The 23,741-nt window shown below is 31.2% G+C and overlaps 2 protein-coding genes across 5 annotated transcripts; one reads left to right on the top strand and one right to left on the bottom strand.

Annotated features, from left to right (window-relative positions):
* Positions 1 to 1,411: 1,411 nt before the first annotated feature.
* LOC112775761 (signal peptide peptidase-like 1) lies at positions 1,412 to 4,659 on the bottom strand. Of its 3 annotated transcripts, none has more exons than XM_029295578.2 (5): positions 4,384 to 4,652; positions 4,218 to 4,262; positions 3,089 to 4,017; positions 2,265 to 2,465; positions 1,412 to 1,733 (listed from the first exon to the last, which is right to left on the bottom strand). In XM_029295578.2, the coding sequence occupies exons 3-5, from the start codon at positions 3,884 to 3,886 to the stop codon at positions 1,617 to 1,619; spliced, it is 1,116 nt and encodes a 371-aa protein (XP_029151411.1). In that variant the 5' UTR covers positions 3,887 to 4,017; positions 4,218 to 4,262; positions 4,384 to 4,652; the 3' UTR covers positions 1,412 to 1,616. The 3 variants fall into 3 exon arrangements, with proteins under 3 accessions (XP_029151411.1, XP_025675383.1, XP_025675382.1); XM_025819598.3 differs by having other exon boundaries at positions 4,465 to 4,634; XM_025819597.3 differs by lacking the exon at positions 4,218 to 4,262 and having other exon boundaries at positions 4,465 to 4,659.
* Positions 4,660 to 15,529: 10,870 nt separating this feature from the next.
* LOC112777482 (pectin acetylesterase 9) lies at positions 15,530 to 23,257 on the top strand. Of its 2 annotated transcripts, none has more exons than XM_029295975.2 (13): positions 15,530 to 16,012; positions 16,127 to 16,209; positions 18,896 to 19,025; positions 20,248 to 20,327; positions 20,800 to 20,886; positions 21,011 to 21,135; positions 21,235 to 21,295; positions 21,769 to 21,825; positions 21,912 to 21,989; positions 22,088 to 22,193; positions 22,344 to 22,492; positions 22,705 to 22,813; positions 22,914 to 23,257. In XM_029295975.2, the coding sequence occupies exons 1-13, from the start codon at positions 15,865 to 15,867 to the stop codon at positions 22,919 to 22,921; spliced, it is 1,221 nt and encodes a 406-aa protein (XP_029151808.1). In that variant the 5' UTR covers positions 15,530 to 15,864; the 3' UTR covers positions 22,922 to 23,257. The 2 variants fall into 2 exon arrangements, with proteins under 2 accessions (XP_029151808.1, XP_025677649.1); XM_025821864.3 differs by having other exon boundaries at positions 22,705 to 22,816.
* The last annotated feature ends 484 nt before the right edge of the window (positions 23,258 to 23,741 follow it).

Here is a 23,741-nt window from a genome sequence, read left to right as displayed (position 1 = left end):
CCGTAATAAAATAAAATATTAGGGGAATGTAGTTATACATATTATTATTGTGTATATTATTTTTTTATTATTTAAAACTAAAAAATAACAAATAAAATAGTACAAAACCCTACTTTTTAATATAATGAAATAGTGTAAATATTATTTTTCAATAAAGTAAGAAAAATATAAAGAGAGAGCACAAAAGTGGAAAATGATAATTCATTATTGCATTGTGACATTACTATTATTATGTTTGAAGTAGTGATATCAGAGGGTAATTTATATCGAAATAGGTTTTTTTTTTTTAATATCAAATTAGAAGTAAAATTCGAATCAAGATTTTTAGGCGAAGATGAAGAGACTATATTATTTTAGCTATTAGTTTATGAGAACTAAACTTGTGTACTTTACTATTTTAGGGTGCTTTTAAATTATCTGATGAAATTATAGTTATTTATAATAATTATTTAAGTATTCATATATAAATTAAAAAAAATGTTAGTTGATTTTTAACTACCAACTTCACATAAAGATAACAATATTATTTACAATCAGCTTTTTGTTATCAATCATCAATGATTATAAAATATTTAAACGAAAAGGTTAAACTGAATGGCCAGCTACTTTTCATTATTTTGATATTTTCCACATTAAGAACAGATACGATGAGGGATCCATGGATAACACCTACACCAAATGGGGTTAATCTTGGATGTTGCTTATCCCAGATATAATCACCTTGCTCTGATTAAATAAACTAAATTGTGGTACCATGATGATGTTGACTAAATCAATAGCTTTAGTACTTTTTCTTAAGAAATTATTATTATCATTGATCATAGCAAAGCTGAGCTTTTAATATGCAATATTCAGCGCACCGAGACCGTGAATGTGATTTATACATTATTGAATCTGTGAATCATATATAAATTCATGACAACATAAACATCATATTCAACTTATTAGTTTTTTTCTTTTTGTGTGTGACTATATTCAACTTATTAGTTTATATCAACTTGAATCCATTCCATGATAATGTATATACAATAACACAGCTATATATATAGCAGAAAACTAGAGTTGGGTACAATTGTTAGTACCGTTTTAGAATTATTAGTACTTGTATATATACATTTTCATTATTTTATATCAATTTGGCATTATATTTTTCGTTATATGGATGATTATTGTTATAAATAAGAAGATCCTAGTACCACTTGATCGATGTCTTTGAAAGCATGCATGCTAGCGACAGAGGAACAAACCTAGGAGTAGATATTTTTGCCGTAGAAGCATATATGAAAGAAAGAAACTTAGTATGTGATTTTTACAAACCATGTTTTTGTATGATATGATGCGTGTGTGTATAAATATCAATGTGCCAAATCCAAAATCACAAGAAACGCATAATCAACGCACTCGTCTGCACTTCATGTAAATTTCTTCTCAATTCATGTATAGCGAATAAATAAGAGAGATCCAAGACATAACATCATCATCAACATTTAGTGTAACTTTTCTTGATGAGTCTCGAGATGAAACATCCTCAGTGAATTTACAACCTTTTTTTTTTCAGCTTCGCTATAAGCCTATAAAAGCACCGGTTAGGTGTGCATGGAAACTACAATAATGGACTAAACTTCTATTTCGCGATCCTTATCGTTGAAATTTGGCATGTTTCCTTCCCACAACTCAAGTAGCTCCTTTTTAATCCAAGAGATGGCGATTACGGGTCCCAGGGTAGAAGGCACCTACATAAACCAATCAAATGTGCATTGTTTCAGACAGAACAGCCAGTTAACAATGTTGAGTCATACCATCATCATCATTCTAGCTACATATGTTGATCAGTTGATGAATTAAAGGGATCTGGAGGGAATGCTAATGAACCAGTTCCAACAATCAATCAAATAAGGCCAATCACTTTGGACAAATGAATGAATCTCCACTCCTCACAGAACTTTAAAGCTTTAACACATTTAGCCAATAAACTTCATATGCTAGAGTCAGTCAATTACAATCAATTTGAGTACACATACAACAAATGTTATAGGCAAAAGGGAAACAAGCTAAAATTTTATCTGACTAATTCATTTATCTGTTATATATGAAAATAAAAACTTCAATTAAGAACAAATGTTTCCCATCTAGTGGGAGAAAAAATGCTTTCTTCTTGTATTAAGAAAAAAAGTAATGAAATATATGATTAATAAATGTTGCAAAGAAAAAGTAAACAAGGCAATAAAACTGGTTCGATGAAAAGGGATTGAACATAGAAGTACCAGATATAAAAGTGCAGGTTGAGGAGAGTGGGTCAAGACACCAGCTGCCAAAGCAGTCACCAGACCAATTGCATAACCAGGCAATGCATACCAAATATATTTGTGCCCTTTCGAAGAATGTAACTCAAAGAGATTTACTGTATCCCGGCTCTTTCGATAATCAAAGCAGAGAACTAAAGCCAGGAGCATTCCAGGGATAGCCTACAAAAAGAAGAGCGGAGAAATATAAAACACCAAGCACAGTGGTTCTTAAGAAACAGGATTGTAGAAGTTCATTGGAATCATGACTAGCTTATGTTGACTACCAACTGCTATGATATTTTCAGTTAATCGTTGTAATCGATACGGTGCATGTACACATGGTGAAATGGTGCAAGGAGGCACAGATAAAAGTTTGATTATAACATGTCAAATGCAACAACAAATAACAAGCATAAGCAAATCAAAGCACCTTGCAGCACAAGGAAGATTTCAAGATTCAGATCCAATATAGAATTGAAGTAGGAAAGATCAGAGAAATGGGGCGGGAGGGGAAGGGTTACAGTAAAACCTAAATTGAGTGGACAACAATCCTCTCTTTTAATTTTCACTGCTCCTGCAGAAATATGGTAGAAGATTTCCCTGCAAAGGTATTAAACAATCATAATAAATGGCAAACCAATGCAACATGCAGCCTTCAATTCTTCTAATGATTCTATATTTCTATTCACAATGAATCCAATGCAACAAAACTACTTGCTTGTGACATTAACCAAACCTAAATCTTGAAACAGTTAAGGAATAAGGATATTCAGTATGCATCTCAGGGAGTACAAATGTCATACCATGTCTCCTAAACCAAGCATCATAAAATCTGTTGCACTCTCTCCAGGAACAACACCACCCAACAAATTTCTGGGAAATACAATCTTTACGGGCAACTCCAATTTCTTTGTTATCAGTTGCAACCCAGGAAGACTCAAACTATTAGCAACCGTGTGCACAGGATTTGATGCTTGCTGTGTCGCGACTGATACCATGACATTTGCCCCAAAAAATCTTTCAGAGAAGAAAACCCAGAAAATGTCATAGACAAATAGACAAAGAAGGAGCATTGCACAAATCTTGATGTTTGGGAGGCGCACATGGCTTACAAAAGCAATGCATATCGATATGCCTAGTAAATTATTCAGTATCCAATGACCAGAGACAAGCCAAGCAGCCACCACGACAGAGCATGATATCAATAGCAGCCCTTGGATTCGTGTAAAAGATTTTGAGCAACAGCGTGACACAAAAGGATCAGCTAAACCAAACTGTGACTTCAAATAGGCAACATAAGGAGACAAGCAGAAGTAAAGGGATGATGCAGAAGCAACTGCAGTGAACGCTGTGAGAAGCTGTGACACAGACGAGAACAAGTAGAACATCAAAAGCAAGCTGAAAGAGCTCATCACTGGTATCATCAATGCTTGTGACCTATCCAGTGTAATAGATGCTTCCGATAAGTCGCGATTTCGCTCCATTTCTTTCCCGTAATTTAGAGCTCGAAAAGCAGATGCAAATGTCACAGCTACAGCTGTAGTTATGAGGGTGACAGGTGCGGGCTCCAGCAGATACACGAGTTTCCAAAGGGACTCCATCTTAGAAGAAGTACAGCAATCTTAAACTAAACTTTTTATGCATAGAGAATGAACCTAACACCTAAAGCCTCTGCAACCAAAGTTGCATATTTTTTTCGTCGTTCAAAAAATGAAATCCTACACAGAGCAACCTGCATACATCAAAAGAAGAATGTAAGCACATCTAACATCTAAGCATGTTCATTTTTATTTCTCTCTTTTAAAGAAAACAAAAAAGAAAGTCAAACAATAATTAACCCCTTTAAAAATCTGTAATTCTCTCTTAAATCCTGCTACAATATTCTTTTTCCAAAAAATCTTATTGAACATGGTCGCATTATTGTTTCATTACCCTCAAGCTCTGATTTTCCCCCGCACCTTCAATCTAGAGATTTCACTGATTAACGCAAGAAACAACGCATATTAGGTTAATGACACCCACCCAGTAACCAACAAGGCGAAAGATGAAATTTTAAAATCGGAGAGTATAACGTTTCCGAATTTCGATCAATACTTACAAAAGTAAACAAAGCGAAACTGCGATCCAGAAGAGTTAGGGTTAATGGGAATCGGCGATGAAGGGTTGTGAAAGGACTTACCTTGGACTTATGGCGGAGCTTGAGAGACCCCTTTTTGCTTTGTTCAGTGCTCAAGGAACCCAGCACCCACCCTTTTCTCGGGACCCTGCAATTTTTGTAACACAAAACCGAAGCTAAGCTAAGTGCACTGAATCCATCTGAATTTTCAATTTGGCCCCAAAAGTTTACATATTTTCCAAAATTGTCCCTTTTCCTTCTTATGGGTTTTATTTTAATTCAATATTAATTACCACTACTAGATACTAATCAATAAAAGAGGAGTATATCATTATTTAATTACGGAAAAGTTTTGCATCCATGTATTTTTTACATGGTTGTTAACTAAGTAATTTCTTCCACACGCGCATCCTCCACCCCTCACTCGTTTGTCATACACGCGCTACATATAACGTGTTGCAACTTAAAGTTTTGGTCAACGTAAACTTTCTGCTCACGTTCTTTCTTATTGATCTGCATTGCCTTCGTCGTTCTCCTCTGATCGTGTTCATCTTCTCGTTTTTTTATTTCGATTTAGTTGCATTTATCTTCTTCTTATTCTTCTTTGTTTTCTTCTTCGATCTGCACTTCTAAATTGAAACAATAAATGACTCAACTTCAAATCAGGATAGCGATTTGGATTATTCTTCTGAAACTGACAAAGTTTAGATTATTCAATTTTGAATCGAATTGAATGGAATGCAATTGCTAATTTAAATTGAATTAAATGGACGAAGGTGTACTGAATTGAATTGAATTGAATTGATAATATGTAAATTGTAGGCAGAATTATTTGAATTTGATTTTATATGATGGATTATGTTTCGTTCACTCAGTACTATACAATTGTTTCACCATGAGTACTGTGTTCGGTTCATTCTGCAGAAAGCTGTTTGAATTTGATTTTATATAATGGATTATGTTTCGTTCACTCAGTACTATACAATTGTATTGTGTTCGGTTCACCTTGAGTACTGTGTTCGGTTCATTCTGCACTATTCAAAACTCTTATTCCTCACCTTCTACTGCTTCTTCACCAGATAGAGAATGAGAAAAAGACAAAAAAATACAGCAGCAATAACAACAAAAGAATGATGATAAGGAGAAAACACGTGAAGAAGAAGGAACGCGAAAAATGAGGAGAAGGAGGTTTTAAGATTTTAAAAGTTATAAATATATACATCAAATATTTTCTTTAATATGAAATTAATTAGAGTTAGTAATTGAATGTCTAAAATTTTATATAAAATTAATCTTATATTTACTATTAATGAGCTTAATAAAAGTTTAAAGACAAGAATATGACTATAAAGCCTAATGAGTTATTACTAAGTTATTATATTCATTTTATTCTTTACATTAGTTAATAATTCAGTTAACTATTAGGTGCAGAAGATAACCAGAAGATATTTAACTTTTCAAATACCATAAGAGCTTTTTTGTTTTAGTTTTTACTGTGTCTCATTCTTTTATTTATTTATTTATTTATTTTTGTTCACATTCATGTTCATACTGTTATATAACTAAGGCTGAGCATACTTTTGTCATTATTCATGCTAAGATACTTTTATTTTTAGGTGGTTATTTGATTTTTGGATTATCATTGGTAAAACAGTATTGTATTTTTTCTCAATTACACAAATTTTAAATTTTTTATATTATTATTATGAATAATAATTTAAAAGAATAATATGTTAATTTTAATTATTTAACAAAAAAATAAAGTAAAAAAAAAAACTCAAATCTATTTATAAAAAAATGATGCACTCTCTACTCTCTAGTCTCTGGTCTCTATTTTGAGTACTTTGTCACCCACCTTAGTATTAGCAATTTATTTTCGTCCAAGAAAAAGGTAGTACAAAATACAAATATGTTGATTGTTGAATTGAACCCAGGCCAATTAAGTGAATTAATTATTAACTATTAGTCAGAACTTAGTATTTTTTTTTTTTTTTTGGTGTTGGACTAACATTTTCTTTTTGGACTTGAGACTATTTAAGATTTGTTTTTGCTGAATAGTCTCAACCTGTTCAAAACAAAGAAAAAGTTTGGCTGTTTGACAAATACAGATTGGCCCATTTCCTGTAATCGTCTTTGGATTAAAAGGAAAACCACCTTCAGATCCAAATAAGAGAAATGATCATGTCCAAAAAAAAAATTGAGGATAAAGAAATGATAAATAAGCTAAGTCCCCGTCCAAAATAAATAAATAAATAAATAAGCTAAGTCTTGTATTTATTTTCAAATAAATTTATGTCTCATCTAATTTGGTTTGGTCTAATAGTAAGCTCACTAGTCTGCTTAAATAAGTATTAGAAGATAGATAAAGGAGATAAATTTATGTTTATTAATAATGTCTTGTCTTAATTTATCTTTCTTATTACATACATATAAGATGAGGGTATTTATATAGGGTAAAGTATATTTTTTGTCCTTAAAGTTTGACAAAAGTTTTAAAAATACCCCTAAGTTTTATTTTGTTTTAATTTTGTCTCAGAAATTTTCGATTTGTAACAAATATACTTCTTACGGCCAATTTTTCAAAAAATTTAAGACCAATTCAACAATAATTTCATACGAACAACTCTCAACACAAATAAATCAAGCATAATTTCATGCATTATTGTTAGATTGGACTTAAATTTTTTAAAAATTTAACCGTCGAGGATATATTTAATACAAATCAAAAACTTTGGGACAAAATAAAACTTAAAAATACTTTTAAAATTTTTACCAAATTTCAGGAACAAAAATATACTTTATCCTATTTATATATATCATTTAACAAGTTATACTATGCAGATAAAAGTGATACTTTATAGATAATACAGGTAAAAGTCAATATCTTTAGAAATACAAAGCGTAAATATTAATCGATGATGATGATGTTATTTATATGCCAAAAATACGTTTAATGAATATACACATTGGCCTGAAAACAAGGTCATGGAATACTTTGTCATCTTGTTAGATAACTAAAATACTTTCGGTTCCATCTACCAAAGTTTTTCCCTATATTGTCCCATTTATATTGTTTTGGCCTTTTGGATGTTATCCATTTAGATTTGATACTCTACCAAATTGCATGCCTTAGCTTCTTCGAATAAATGCTTATCCAGTTATCCTATATATATCTTTTCACATAATAAAATATTGGTCCTACCCACCAATAGCAAAAGGAAAAAAAAAGTGTCTATATTATACTTTAATTTCAATGTATGAATTATAAAATGAGGCCGCAAAACGAATACATTCCTCTTACAATAATGCCGATCAATCTTCGTTGACTTATAGTGTGTTATTTTAATTTTTGTACATAACTATCTTTTATAACCCAAACTATAACTAGGGTTACACACGGATCGGATCGGATCAGATATAACTTATAATTCTATTCGATTCGTACTGCACTCATCGGATAAGATCGGATACGATATCCACATTTTTTTAAGTTGGATCAGATCGGATCGGATATCGGAGATATTTGCATAATTCAAAAAAATTGTTTTAAGGCCTTTTTGGCTTTAAAAAAACTATTTTTTCACCCGTTTAAGTTTATTTATTCATAAAATATTATCAATAAAAATTCTCTTAAATAACAAAAGAAAAATAAAAACACAAGATTTAAGTTTAATTATTATAAATTAAAGTACAATATAAAAAATTAAAAACAAGATATCATAAAATTCATAAAACAACACACTAAAATTTATATCACATTAGGATTTACTTTCTTAATTAAACTATACTATTTATATGAGATAGATGTGGGGATATGCGGATCTGCAAATTTGATCTGCAGATATCATTAACAAATCTGCAATCCGATCTTACCATAGTGCGAATCGGATCCGATCCAATCCGATAGTTCTGCGGATCGGATAATATCCGTAAAATTCGAATTGAATGCGAATAATTACCACAAATATGCAGATATTATTCGATCCATGTGCAGCCCTAACTATAACATTTCACTGAGAATTAACTTAACTCAATTAAAGTATATACCGAACAGTTTTTCCACTCCAAAATACACCATGCAGCATTTAGCTGGTGGATATTATTGTTGTAAATTACATCTATATTCATGCTATGTCTTTAATCATGTAGCTAGTTAGCGTGTTCAAATGAAATTGGCCAATTAACGTAGATATAGTCCATGTATATCAAGTTATCAACCAATAATCTGTAGCTACACTTGCCACATGTTTTCCTTTCCACAACAACTATCACTTTCTGCTAACTTAATTAGTTGATGCTCTCAAATTGTTTGACTTAAGATTTGGCCTTTCCAATCAACTTGCAATTCTTCATATTTGTTCTTATCAATTAGTTATTATTAGAGATCCATTTGCGTTGCTATTGCATTTGGCTCTCAACCCTTTCTCTTTTCTCTCACTCTCACACATATATATAACTAGCTGTTTGATGAAATAATATTGGTTTATATAGTTTAATTTAATTTGTAAATTATATGTTGCAGTTCAATAAAATTTTATTTCGTTAGTTTGATTATAAATAAACCATATTTGTTTGAATTTCATTTTGTCAAATATATTATAATTAATAAGTGAATTATTTAAGTTGTGTTTCCATTTTCTTAACCAGAATTAAATATTATTAATTAAGTGATGGCAGGATGGCACCATTTTAAAGCTCATTACATCATATATATAATTTTGTCTCGTTGCAAATAAGGTAATATGATTTTAATTTATGTTATGCTAGCTAGCTAGCTTCTATATGTGGATCTTTAATTTGTTTTCATCATAAAATTCTATTTTGTATGGTAACAAGTTCGAATCTCTTCTGAACCAAGCAAAAGCTTTAAGTAGAGAAACAGGAACATTCACTTAATGCAACTAAAGATCACTTTCATGAGTGTGGTGCAATAAATAGTGTTTGATGGTACGGTCTGCTCAACATAGATTTTTTTTTTCACGATATTTCTCAACTCAGCAGGCCAACGAGACTGATTTGTCACGAATCTGAATTTTATTTAAAAGTCTGTCGTTGACTAATAAATTATTGCATATATAAGATGAGATTCAAACTCCAACATTTATTTAAGTGGATGACTAAGTTGCGGTTCACTTGACTAACTCAAATTAGTTTCTGCAACTAACTCAAATTAGTTTCTGCAACTTAGCCAACAAACTCCAATTATTGATAGTGTTTGTCATACAAATTATTACAAAAATGTACTATTTAATTTGAAAATTGATTATTAGATCCCTGCTTGTTATAGAAATTTGATAGGGATATTGAATTGACGAGGACAGTAGTAAGTTATCTACTGTACTACCCTCTAAAATGGCTAAAATAGCATTCAAATTAAAACCGGCCGGATAACCCATATTAGGTTTAATTATTCTGTTGGTTTCTATAGTTTCGTGAAATTTTCAATTAGGTCTTTATACTTTTTTTTTTCTTTTTAATTGGGTCCCTGCACCAATTTTTTTTCAATTAAGTCTCTCTTAATAATAATTGGCTTAATTTTATAGGAACTCAACTAAAAAAAAATGAATTGGTACATGAACCTAAATAAAAAGAAAAAAAAGTATAGGGACCTAATTAAAAAAAGAATTTGGTGCAAAGACTCAATTAAAAAAAAAAGTATAAAGACCTAATTAAAAATTGTGTGAAACTATAAGAATCAGTAGAGTAATTAAACCCCATATTATCATATGGTAACTCAATAAATAATGCTACATATATACATCCACCTCAATTGTAACTGTCGACACACCAAACTTATATATCTCACACTTTGCATGCATTGCACCAATCAGTAATAACTTCTTTTATTTTGTACATGTTTGTCTGTTTATTTATATATATATATATATATAATATATTTGATACTCAGTGGATTACACTTATATTTACATGATTGATATCTAATATAAAATCCAAAAAACAAATAAAATAAAATCTTGCAGCTCCTTACTTATCTCTAAAATAAGCGAGGCAATTACGAACAAGTTGGCCAACAAAATGGACCTACCATTTACCATGATTACATTCTTAGACTCCAAAGTCCACGCCTCTTTTCTTTTTCTTCATTTTCTATCCCTATGAGAGCAGCCAATAAGTCCACTTTTAGAGAAAGTGCTTAACCACCAGAAGATAATCCCCCACTTATTTATTCTTTTTTTTTTCAACTTACGCGACTTCTCATTTCCAAAACTTGAATCCTTGACAAATTCATTCTTCTAACCACCACCTCATCATAATCATTCTATTGACAATAACATAGATTTTTTTTTTCAATTAGCTTTTAAAAAAATTATGTAATCAATCATATACAAATTAATATTTAATAATTATTAAAATTTATTAATAATTATAATATTTTATTTTATAATTTTTTAATAATTATTATTATAATTCTTTCTTATATATTAATCAGTCAATCATCAATAATTAATTAGTATTATATATATTATAATGGATTGCATTTTATTATTAAATATACTGACGTGGTACGTATTAATACTAGTTTGTATATATTTTCTTTTTAAATATTTTTTTAAAAAACTATTATATAATTAATTATATATAAATTAACGTTTAATAATTATTTATGTTGATTTTTTTAATTATTTTATTATTTTATTTCATATCTTTTTAGTAATTATTATCATAATTCTTTCTTATATTTTAATAAATTAATCATCAATATCATTAATTAAACAATTCTAATTCTACAATGAATTATATTTTAACACCAATGCAAACATATTTATGTGTCTCATTATGTAATCAAGAAAAGCTCAAGCCACAGTAGAATTTATTATTTTTGACTAACACTTTTAGTTATTAATCCAATTTTTTTTAATTTTGTAATCCAACAACATATATTTATTTAGCCTATATTTTTAAATATTACCAGCTAACTGTGACAAAAAATAATAAAATTCTACTTACCTTATAATGTTTCTCTATATAATCAATCATATGCAAATTAATATTTAAAAATTAATTATGCTGAGATTTATTAATAATTATAATATTTTATTTAATATCCTTTTAGTAATTATCATGATTCTTTCTTATATTTGTTGTGTGAATCAATAATTTTAATATTTTATTTTATGTTCTTTTAAATATTTTTAAAAAATGTTATGCATTAAATAGTTACCTTAGTTATTTTTTATATATCTATGAATATTATATATATATCTCCTAAATAATTATTGATTCTTTTTTATACAATAATTTAAATATAATATATTTTTATTTTTGTCTATTAAATTTATTTAAATAATTAGAGATTTATTTATTAATAGTTTTTAATAATATACTACTCAAATCTATATTTTATTATTATTATTATTAATTTAACAACATTTAGTGAATACATATAAAATTCACTTTAAAATTTTTAGTTTATTTTTTTTATAGATATTGAGTTATTTATTTATTGCATACGATATTTTTTCTTTATTAAATATAAGTACTTTATGAATTTTTTATTTTATAGATTGTTTGGTATTAGTATAAATAACAAAAAAAATATATGAAATTATTTTATATAAAATAAAAATATTCGTGAATAACTTATTTTAGAATTGTATTTCAAATATAAATGTATATCACACAAGTAAATATACTTAGTTCATTACTTCATTTCAACAGAAAATGTCATTAATTTAATTATTAAATGAAAAACAGAAAAATAAAGAATAGTAAAATCTCGTGGCACCCTCTAATATTTTCATGAAATTGTTTTTCGCCCCTTAATTAACGAAAGTATAATTCCATTGCGATCTTTATCCATAATTTTTGTAAGACATTTTGTCTTTTTCGTCAAAATCTCCATCAATTTCGTTCTCTGTATTTTTTCTTTCTCTTCTCCATTATTTTTGGCCACTATTATCACCAACATCCACCACCATTTTATGTTTTCGTTGTACCACTTCACTGTCATTCTTCTTCTTCTTTTTTATCGAAAGTCATATCTCTTAGCTTCCCCTACTTTTCTGTTCACCATCGGCAATCCCGTGCAGCCACGACTACTTTCTCTCAATTTTTCTTCTCTTTATCCTCACAATCCCTCTCTCACTAATTTGGCCGTCTTTATTTGATTTCACACTAAATTCTAAATCTGCATCTCAAATAGAGAACCTTACATTGAACAAATTAAAATACCGACGCACCCTGTAATCACCAAATCACTTTTTCACATAAAAATCGATACTTTAAATAATATCTATACTCAATCATCAAAATTTAAAAAAAGACAATTCGTAAGACTATATCTCAAACCAAATTCAAGTATTTAAACAGATAAAACTACTCAATTGAAAGGAGGTGGCAATAGATTAGTGCAAAGAAGGTGATAGTGAATTGGTATAGCGATAACAGAGTATGGTAGTGGATGTTGGTGACGATGGTGGCTGAAAAATAAAGTTGAGGAGAAGGAGAGAGGAGAGTTGGCTTGGTGGTATTCTAGTTCGCATAGAGGACAGGAGGGAAAAAAACGAAGAGGGGACCATTTGTCCATTAAATTATTGACTTACCGGCCTACATAGGCAAGATCCGTTAACTCTAGATGGAGACATTAATGGAGAAAACAGAATGTCTCACAGAATTAATCGTTAGGGATTACGATGAGATTATGCTTTCATTAGGGGGCAATTTTTTTTTTTTTGTAAATATGTTAGGGTCCGGGTGGGATTTCACTCGATAAAAGACAAACAATATAAATAGTATATCTCGTTACTCTTTTAGTAAATTCTTATAAAACCACTAAGTGGCTAACTAATAGAGATATATGATATACAAACACTAACATAGACAAAGGACATGTATACATACAAATTTATAATTCTTATAACAATAATGTTAGGAAATTAAGAAGGGGTCCAGCCAACAGTAAGCCAACAAATATTTTTGAATTATATTCTATATTAATTAATAATATTAACTGTCATTAATTAGTGATTATTTAAATTTTGTTAAAGATACAAAATTAATGATTATTAATTGCCTCTTCTTATTCTAATTCACCTTTTACCATTTATTACGTAAATATTAATTTCTCTTTCCAAAAAAATTTTGAAACTCCAAAAAAATAAAAAGCACCAAAACATAAGATAAAGAATCATTCAAATTTTAAGAAAAAAATATACAAAACATAGGAAAAAGAATCATCTAAATCCTAAGAAAAAACATACAAAATATAGGAAAAAGAATAATCCAAAACTAATAAAAAGAATCATCCGAAATGTAGAAAAAAGAAACATAAAAAACTAGTTAAAAAATCATTCAAAACTAAATAGGAGGAGGAGAAGAAGAGCCGCAGGGTGGCCGGCGACGACGTCTTAGACGGCGTTGCGTGGACAGTGGGGGGACTCGCGGTGGCATATTGCGATGAGTGGAGGAGTCGCCATGGATCGGAGTAGTTGATCGCGCATCGCGAATGGGGACCTGGTGGTGGCTGCGTCGCGATGGATGGAGAGTCGTGGGGTGCGAGTGGCGAGCGATGGGGAGTCACGAGCGGCAAGGGTGCGTCGGGCGAGCGATGGAGAGTCGCGATGGGGCACGAGGAGGGTGAAGTAGAAGTGCGATGGTGGCGGTCTTTCCTGCGCGAACGGCTGATGAGGTGGCGGAGAAGGATGCAAGGACGACCGGCGATGGCGCGCGAGGACGGTGCTGCGGCGCGAGAACAAAACCGTAGCAGCGTGGGGGCATTGGGAAGAGGGATTATGATTTGTGGTTTTGTACGGTGAATGGTGAGTGGAAGTGAAAATAAATTAGGGTAAGTTTTGATTAAAAAATGCCATTAATGTTAATTAATCAAATTTTGAATTTGAAAAAATAATTTAAAATTAATCATTATTAATTGAGTTGTTCAATTCTTGGCTGGTAGACACTTGACTCCCTATACTTTTCCTTCTTCTAAAATACAGATGTACATACAGTATACATGTAAAATATAAAATATTTTTTAGATAAATTATAATAATATTTTTTATCATATAAAGTAATTAAAATATTTTTTGTTTTATTAATTAATAATATATATTATTTTTAAATTTATTTAAAAAATATATATTAAAAATATATATCAAATACGTAATATTATAAATCATTGAAGTGTCTGTATTTTATAGATAATGATAAATTCGGATAGTATATATGAGGAATTGAAGATGGATCTAAATTAAAATATAAATGTCGTCAAAGTGAAAAGATAAATATTTAGTTTCTATATCACATATATATTAGAAACAAAATAAGTTCTGATACTGTAAAATTATTTATAAAAAAAGTCGATTAGTTTAGAATAGGACGGCGAATTATTTGGCCAGTTTTAGAATGCAATCGAACTATGTATCCTTAAATTTAGGTATACAATGAAAGAATTAATACTACATAAGATAAAAATAAAAAATGTAGTGGCGATGGCTTGATGGTCTTTAATGTGAAATTGGAAGAGGCATGTCTGTGCCATGTATTGAGTGTGCGCCGTTAAGAAAAAGTTTATTTATGGAAATGTTAAGTCAGTCGCTAACAATTTTCTGAAGATTCTTTCTTACCAAAAGGGCAAAAACAAAACCCCACGGCAACAACTATATTGGTCCAAATTCTGTTTATGCAGTGGGTCCACCATACACACTAATTCTGTATTTCTAATTTCTTAGCGGACGTTTGGTATATGTCTATCTACCTTGCTGCTAATATTGCATTAAATTATTTAGATCATACTATATATTGTTCTTTGTATCTAAATAGGAATATATTCCATCAACCAAGTTGGGTTGGTCTAGTGGTTAGCTCACTAGTCCGCTTAAGCAAGTGTCGGGGGTTCGAATCTCGCCTTGTGCATGCAGCAACCCATTGGCCAGCGGCAAACCCTTAAATGGAGCTCAGTACCGCGACGGATTAGTCCTTGACCTGCCGGGTTGGGGGATACCGTGGGAAACAAAAAAAAAAATATTCCATCATAACATTATTGGTAATAATTTGAAAAAAAAAAACTAATTCTTTATTTGACCGGTAATCTAAACTATTAACTATCATTAATCACTAATTTAATTTATCTTAAATAATTAGTAAAAATGAAAGATAATAAGGAATTGGGTAAAGGTGTGTTGAGAATGCACGCATTATTGGAGTGTTAATAGGACAGCGCGCACCTTAATTTCGATCACGTTCCCCTGCTTTGCTTATCTCCCTCACTCCTTTCTTTTCTGCAAAACTCTCTCTTTTCATTCCTTTCACCATTCCCTTTCTTTCTCGCTTCACACCTTTTTCCACGTTGCTTTTTAAACTAAGTAGCATCCATTATTACTCCTGTCAATTACGCCACTATATTCACGTTTTAACTTTACTTGACCTCCATCGAAATCTCAATTACGTGCATTTCACTTTTTCCGCTTCCAGATAAACATACATACACAAGCGGCGAGAGAGATGAACATCTTCTTCTTCGTCGCTTTGGTGTTGTTGTGTGTAGTGACAGTAGCAGCTCCATGGCGGGTTGTCTCCGAAGATAATGAAGAACAACACAGGCTTCTGGTGAACATGACTCTCGTTAAGAACGCTCGTGCCGGCGGTGCTCGTAAGCTTTTTTCTTCTTTTTTTTTTTCTTCTAAAATTCTGTAATTTATTTATTTATTTATTTTGTATTGTTGTTGATTAAGAGGTTGAGAGTTGAAAACTTATTTTTCGTTAGTTTGTTTGGACGGGAGTTTACCGGCTTATCACTTGCATAGGGGATTTGGAGCTGGACTCAATAACTGGCTTCTACAGTTCGAGGTGCACCTTTTCAAACTCTCTCTCCCCTTTTCAAACTCTTGCTTTATTTTCTACCATTTTTTAATAAAAAATTGAAAGAATCAACACTTTCATTAAAATTTAGTCAATATTTACTTATAAAAAATATATAATTTTATACTATATAATTTAGTCTCCTCATACTCATCTAAGAGGTTGCGAGTTTGAGTCAAATTTTTGTTAAAAAAAAATGACTATAAATAATTAAATGTGCTGTTTTTATCACTACTGTTTTATTAAACCAAAAACTTTAATTAGTTCTCGCTTTGTTACAAGCATAAGAGCTTTTTGATGATATTAGATGAGATTAATTCGTCTGTGTTAGTTTTGATGCTACACTATTCATCAATAACATATCGCGTTTAGTTTGTAAATTAGAAAAATACTAATTATTATAACCAATTTTAGAATTAAATCAGGTCCAAATCAACTCAACGAATTAATTTATGTAAAAAGATTGCTCAAATACTCTTAAACACGTATTATTCCATATTTCTAGTCAAGATGAGATTCTACCAAATAATTACATATAAAAATACATTTTAGTATTTTAAATAAGGTAATTAATGAAAATGAAAGTTATGTCTTTTTTAGTCTAACAAAAAATTATTTATTCATAGAAAGTTATTTTACGTGGAGAAGCATTTATTTGAGTAACGCTAGGCTGCTTTGTTTTACGGGTTTAATAATTGTGGTAGACCGGTAGAGTTTGAAAAAGGGGTGGCGATTTTTTACTTCTAGTTTCTGGGGAAATCAAACAAGGGCGATGATGGTTGGTTTCGAAATGCTATACAACTAAGGACCAAAAAAAGCTATAGGACACTGATTTTTCTGTCGTCTATATAGAGTTTTGCGCGCGCACTTCTTTTGTTTCAGTTACCCGCCCCAACAATTCTCATGAATGATGACCTGCTCCTTTTCAATTGGACATAGATTTTTATTATCTTATTTCATGGATTCTTTTACGGATAATAAATATGTAAGAAAAAGCCTAGCGAGCAACTTTATTAAATTATGACCAGCAAAAGAAGAACGAGTAATCCCACATCATAGGATGAAATCTCACACCATTAAAAATATTATTGATGGCTGTCTCTAGGGCTGGAAGTGAGTCAAGCCAGCTCGATAAGCTAAGCTCGTGAGCTGGTGAGCCAAGCTTGAGCTTGGAATTGAGCTCATAAATTAAATGAGCCGAATTTAAGTTTGGATAAGCTCAGCTCATTAGCTCGTGAGCTGGCTGGATTATATATATTTAATATTTATATTTATTTTTTACATATAATTTTAATATAGGATATAAATAAAAAAATTATAATTTATTGATAGATAAACAATATATAAAATTGATCTTTTCAAATATTTTTAAAAATATATAAGTTATAATTTATTGATATAGAATTATAGATTATGTATTTATGTTTCTCTTATTTGAGCGAGCTCGTGAGCTCAAGCCAGCTCGTGAGTTTTTGGTGAACCGAATTTGAGCTTAAGAAATAAGCTCGATTGTTAATGAGCCGAGCTGTGAGCCAAGCTCAATTTTCGTAAGCCGAGCTTGAGCTTGGTCTAGCTCGATTTAGCTCGGCTCACTTCCAGCCCTAGTTGTTTCCTAACACTTCTCTGTAAGAAAAAATAAATATTAAATTAAACAAAATAATTTTGATTTATATTATTATCTCTCTATTATTACCGTATATAAATAAACTTTGGATTCAAAAATACCGTAGCCGTCATGTGAAAAGAATCATAAAGTGATTAATTTATATTTATATCATTAATGTTATTTGTTTTAAAAGTATGTACATTCAGTTATAATTTGTCACTTTGATAATTTTTTTAGATGATAAATATAAAAAGTTGATTTTTTTTTTTACATACCAACATTCGGAATCTCACATGGTGTCACGTTTTTTTATTAATGATTCATTGATTCCTGTCCTCCGAACGCTTCACATGGAACGGTTTGATCTAAATCTAAATAATAATAGTAGAGAGACAAATAAAATTTAGTCCCAACCAAAGTTATATTCATGAATAGGAACAATTAAACTTTTCTTTAATTTTTTTCGGGTTTAACTATCAAGTACAGAATAACCAAACCGCATGGCAACAAGAGAAAGACTCTATGTTAAGTTGTTAATTAACATGATGTAGCCACCTTTACGAACAAAGCATGCATGTATCCAGCTGTACCAACTTTTTAATTTTTTTTGTAGGGAGAATCTTACCTTGTTTACCTACATTTTTTTGTTTACTTCTACATAAACTCGGTTATGTACTCATAAAAAAGTTTCATTTGTGCGAAATTAAATGTAGAAAACATACAGGGCCAATGAAGAGCTACCACCTATGCGTGAGAATTTGCAATTGCCGAATTCGGAATGTGATTCGATAGGGTGAAGCTAGTAGAAACTAGAAATCATTAGTAGACCCACAAAATGTCATGCACTTGGAGAATAAAGTTCCATAATAATAGAAAACTTTGAGTGCAAGCTAAAGTAAAGTAGATAGATCTGAAAAAAGAAAAAAAATAATGATGATGAAATGAAATGAACTGCTGTTAGGTAATTGGGTTGGTGGATCCTTAATCCCAATTGATGAAAGAAACTTTTTTTTGGCTCTGCATTTATAATTAACCATGATTATGTATATGGTGCATGGCGGGGGGCAGGGAGGTGGGTGGTGCAATGATTTGCCATCATGCTTGGAGAGAGCAGAGTCTCGCAGGGGCTCAACACGTTACATGACCAAGTTCGAAGTCTTCTCTGGTATTTTAAGCAGCAATGCCTCCCAAAATCCAGGTATATCAACTTATTTATTTATTATGATTATTTTAACTTCTTACAATCAAGCATCATCATCATTATAACTTCTTATTTATTATGATTATTTTAACCTCTTCTTTGATCAAATCTCTATTTCTTGGCTAATAAGCTTTTCAAGGAACAACTTCTCCACGAATATATGTATATATATTTTGTTATACATAAAGAATAAAAAGAAAAAAAGTTTGGTTAATCAACAAATTTTTTTTTGAAGTTAATCGTCTGTTATTTTCCACATATATAAATATGAGTTATAAAAGATCATGTGCACCTCAATTGAGTCCTCCACATTCAAGTCTTCTGTATGCATCCATGTGTCTAAGACCTAGTTACCTAAGACTAGATGCTATCATCTTCTCTGCAAGTTTTTATATATGCCCCTGTCTTTAATAATATGCTTACTTTCTAATCATATCTTCAAGAGAGAATGTGTGTAAAACACTAAAACCGTTCATCATAAATAAATAATGTTTAATTATCAATTTAACATTACTCAATCATTTTCATACCAACTTCAAATAAAAAGTTGGAAATAGATAAAAAAAAAGAAGGGGTTAGAAGCATGTGGAAATACATGTAACACTATTCTAATAACCAGACAAGAAGAAGTGCTAATACTTTTGCTGGCAAATACAGTACACACAGCTGTATTTTGAATTTTTGATAGTGTTGTATAATAATCTGTGACTCACTGACAAGGTCAACCCAATGCAAAAGTAGTCCAGTTGAGCTCAAACAAAACAACAACAGTGTTCATGTTCCTCCATTCTCTTTCACGTGCTCTTGTTGCTCTACATTACAACACTAGCTGCCACCCATGAATTGTTTGTTTTCTTACTATATTTTTTACTTTGAAGCCATGGCTCTATGAGTATTGGTACGGTTTCTCTTGCAAAAAGATATCCAATTAATAATGTTGGACTCTTCTATGGCCTTCGTGGTCCATGGCTGTGAAATTATGATAATTCACAATCTACTCTTGGCGTTAGTGGTTAATTTGGAAGTAAAAGATGAAGTCACTGTTTTATATACTTTCTTCTCTTCACGATTCTTCAGTCATTAGCTTCACCTCAGTTGTCGGTAGCACTAGAAATGCCATGCTTCTAATCTTAACTATTTAAGTGGATAAAATATAAAATATGATTTTCTCATATTTTTTGTTAATTAATATTAATTATGTCGTGGATTGGTGTACCAGACTTCTACAATTGGAACCGTGTTAAGCTGAGATATTGTGATGGAGCTTCATTCACTGGAGATGCTATCTTTGATAATGGGGTAATTGTCTCACCACAGGTTTACATGAATATGGCTTCTTATAATTTCTTTTAAAAAGATAATCAGTGAGCAAATATTATGAATTGCAAAATTTTGACTATATGCATATATAGTCAATTAAATATTTGTCTAGGAAAATTCGTTATTTATAGGCATCTTTTGAACTTTCCTTTAATACTCTGTCTCTTTCCGATTGAATCTCAGCAAGCCAGAGAAGAAAATGATCTCTAATGTAGTGTCAATATGATGGTTAATTTGTGGTATGAGAGGGAATGAAAGTGAGTCATTTCTATTTCTGGTTAAAACAGAACAAAATCAGATTTCTTAACTGAGAAAACGAAAAACAAAAATTGCAGTAAAATAAAAAGAGGAAGGTGCTAACAGTAACAATTTTCATGAGTCTTCTTGCTTACGTTATAAGATCAAGTTTGCTCAATAACGTAACTGTTGGCATTTGGTTGAATAAAATCAGACAACAAGGCTTCATTTCAAAGGGCAAAAGATTTGGGAAGCTATCATTCATGATCTGCTACCAAAAGGTCTAGGAAAGGCACGCAAGGTATGCAACACCATCATTGGAGATGGCACATGCTTTTATTTACTTTCAAAAATATATTGAAGAAAAATGACTTGCACTTCAAGTAACCAGAATAAACCAAGTATATACTATGTCTCTTGTGTAGGCTTTGCTTTCAGGCTGTTCTGCTGGAGGTTTAGCAACCTTTCACCATTGTGACAACTTTGCCAAATACTTGCCAACAAATGCCAGTGTTAAATGTTTGAGCGATGCCGGTTTTTTTCTTGACGGGTATGATTTGTCTAGCTTTTTAGTCATTCCAACTTGAGCTGTAATTATTTCTTCAAAATTCAAATGGTAATATTTCCCTTTCCCCTTCTCCTATTGCAGAAGAGATGTGAGTTTGAACCACACTATGAGATACTTTGTCAAAAGTCTTGTTACGTTGCAGGTAAACTTCAATAAACGTGTCATATTTTTCCTTATGTTCTGGAAAATTTCACAAATCAGTCAGTTAGACAAGAGAACTGAAAACATAGATGGTTCAAGGTTATGCACATTTGATTCAATGCTGTCAGATTTTTATCTTCTAAGCTGAAAAGATAGTACTAGTAGCGAAGCATAAAGCATATATCTACACCAATTACTATAAATATGATCAACATATTGCGTTCTTAAAGCAATCAGCATTAGTTAAATGGTTTCAAAGCAACAACTTGGAAACATATTTTCATGCAGTTCAGCAACAACGTGAACCACATTTGATATCAAAGTTTGCACGGTATTTAATGTTGATAATGCTTCTGATATGATTAAATTTTGAAAAAGATATGCTTGTATTGAAGTAATATCACCCAAATTGGGTGGCAATATCAACTCCCTTAAAGGCAAAGCTTATCTGATAGAGTGTGTTGTGTGCAACAGGGGGTAGAGAAGAACCTGAATAGAAACTGCACCAGTACACTGTTCTTTCCAGACTTGGTGTGTTTATTCTTTTCCCATTAACTCGCATCATTAGCTCAGGAAAACTATACAAGACTTTGACAATTTGCAGTGTTTCCATGCAGTGCTTCTTTCCACAATATGTGTTGAGATACATATCAACTCCTTATTTTATCTTGAATTCCGCCTATGATGTATTCCAAGTAAGAATTCCGGACATATTTTGTAGACTATATTTGTACATATCTTAGTTAATGTCATTGGCAGAATGTAGGATGAATAAAACTTCTCATGTCAACAGTTCCATCATACATTGGTGCCACCTTCTGCTGATATGCATGGACACTGGAACAAGTGCAAGTTGGACCCAGCAGCATGCACACCACTCCAAATCGCCATATTGCAAGGTTCTTCTTTCAATTGTCATATTAACCATTCAGTTTTTGAAATCACCCCGGTGTGTTAGTATTTTCACTATTTTGTCAAAGAACTACAAACTTTACTTCATACATGTTCAAAACCGGTTTTGCTGACTATACTAAGTGCACTTTGTTCAGCTTTTAGGCTCGACATGCTTGCAACTTTGAGACCTTTTGCAATCTATTCGGGAAGAGGAGGAATGTTCATAAACTCATGTTTTGCTCACTGCCAAAGTGAATCACAAGATACGTGGTTTGAAGATGATTCCCCAAGAATAAACGACAAGGTATTAATTGCCATGAGACTTTGTTATGCTTTGCATTGTTCAACACAATAATAGGCTAGTGGTAATCAATTGAACCAAACATGCGTTTAGTATTATAGGACAAACAAGAGTTTGAAGCAAAGGAAATAGGCTGAACAGTACTAGTGATCTTTAAACTCACAACTAGTGAATTTTCTAAGTCAGTAACACTGTTAAAATTCTGTATTTTGCAGACGATTGCAGAAGCAGTTGGTGATTGGTATTTTAGCAGAACAAGAAGCAAGGAAATAGACTGTCCATACCCATGTGACACAACTTGTCACAATCTTATACCATATCCTCGTGGTAATGTCTGTTCCTTAAAAATTCTGTACACTAGTTGCTTTGGATATTGCGGAGACTTAAGGTCCATTTATCTAATAAAAAATTTGGAATGTTGCAGGCCAATAGAAGATTAAATTCAAAAGTTTTCAGGTCTTACACCAGCTTTCCTGCCTCTCACAGTAAAGCTATTCTCTAAGAAAGGGTTTAAGGACCATTTTTTCAAGTACAGAAGATACACAAGTACACAGTAGATGCTAGGCAGATAGAAAATTCTTTAATAGGAACAACGAAAGGATGATAAAGAATTCATGATAGCATATCATTAGAATGATTGTTTCTCAATTATTTGCATTTATCAAAAAATATTTTTTATTTAATCAAAATTGGTTGGTTTCTGTATCTTATCTTTTCTGGGGAATATCTTATTAATGGTATATGACTTAAACCTCCTTTCTCCTTCAATTCTTTATGTTTTTCATGATTTTTTGAATGTTATCTTCTGCTAGAGACAATCTTATCTTATTCCATTAAAAGCTAAATGTATGTATTTTTTTTAAAACTTAAAACTGAGATTTGAGTTGATTCATTATATAACATTAGCCTCTATTCTCTAATACGTAAAGCTATAACAACTGTACCGGTTCTTAATTCCAACTTGAATGCATGAAGTTATAAAAACCCAAAACGTGATTGCAAAATGAAATTCATTAGAGTCACAAATCCAACACCGGACATTTTAACTTTGCTTTGCAACCCAAAATTTAGAGAAAAGGACAATAGGTCCCTAACCTTTTATCTCGCGGACATTTTTGTTCTTGACTATTAAAAAATACTTTTAAGTCCCTGACCTTCACAAAACTTGGACGGATCAGTCCCTGACGGAGGCATTTGGACGGATCAGTCCCTGATGGAGGCATTTGGACGGAGGGACTGATCCGTCCAAGTT

The sequence above is a fragment of the Arachis hypogaea genome, chromosome 19, assembly GCF_003086295.3.
Source record: "Arachis hypogaea cultivar Tifrunner chromosome 19, arahy.Tifrunner.gnm2.J5K5, whole genome shotgun sequence".
Classification (NCBI taxonomy): Eukaryota; Viridiplantae; Streptophyta; class Magnoliopsida; order Fabales; family Fabaceae; genus Arachis; species Arachis hypogaea.
The sequence above is the reverse complement of the archived record's forward strand: the minus strand, read 5'-3'. Positions and strand labels throughout refer to the sequence as shown.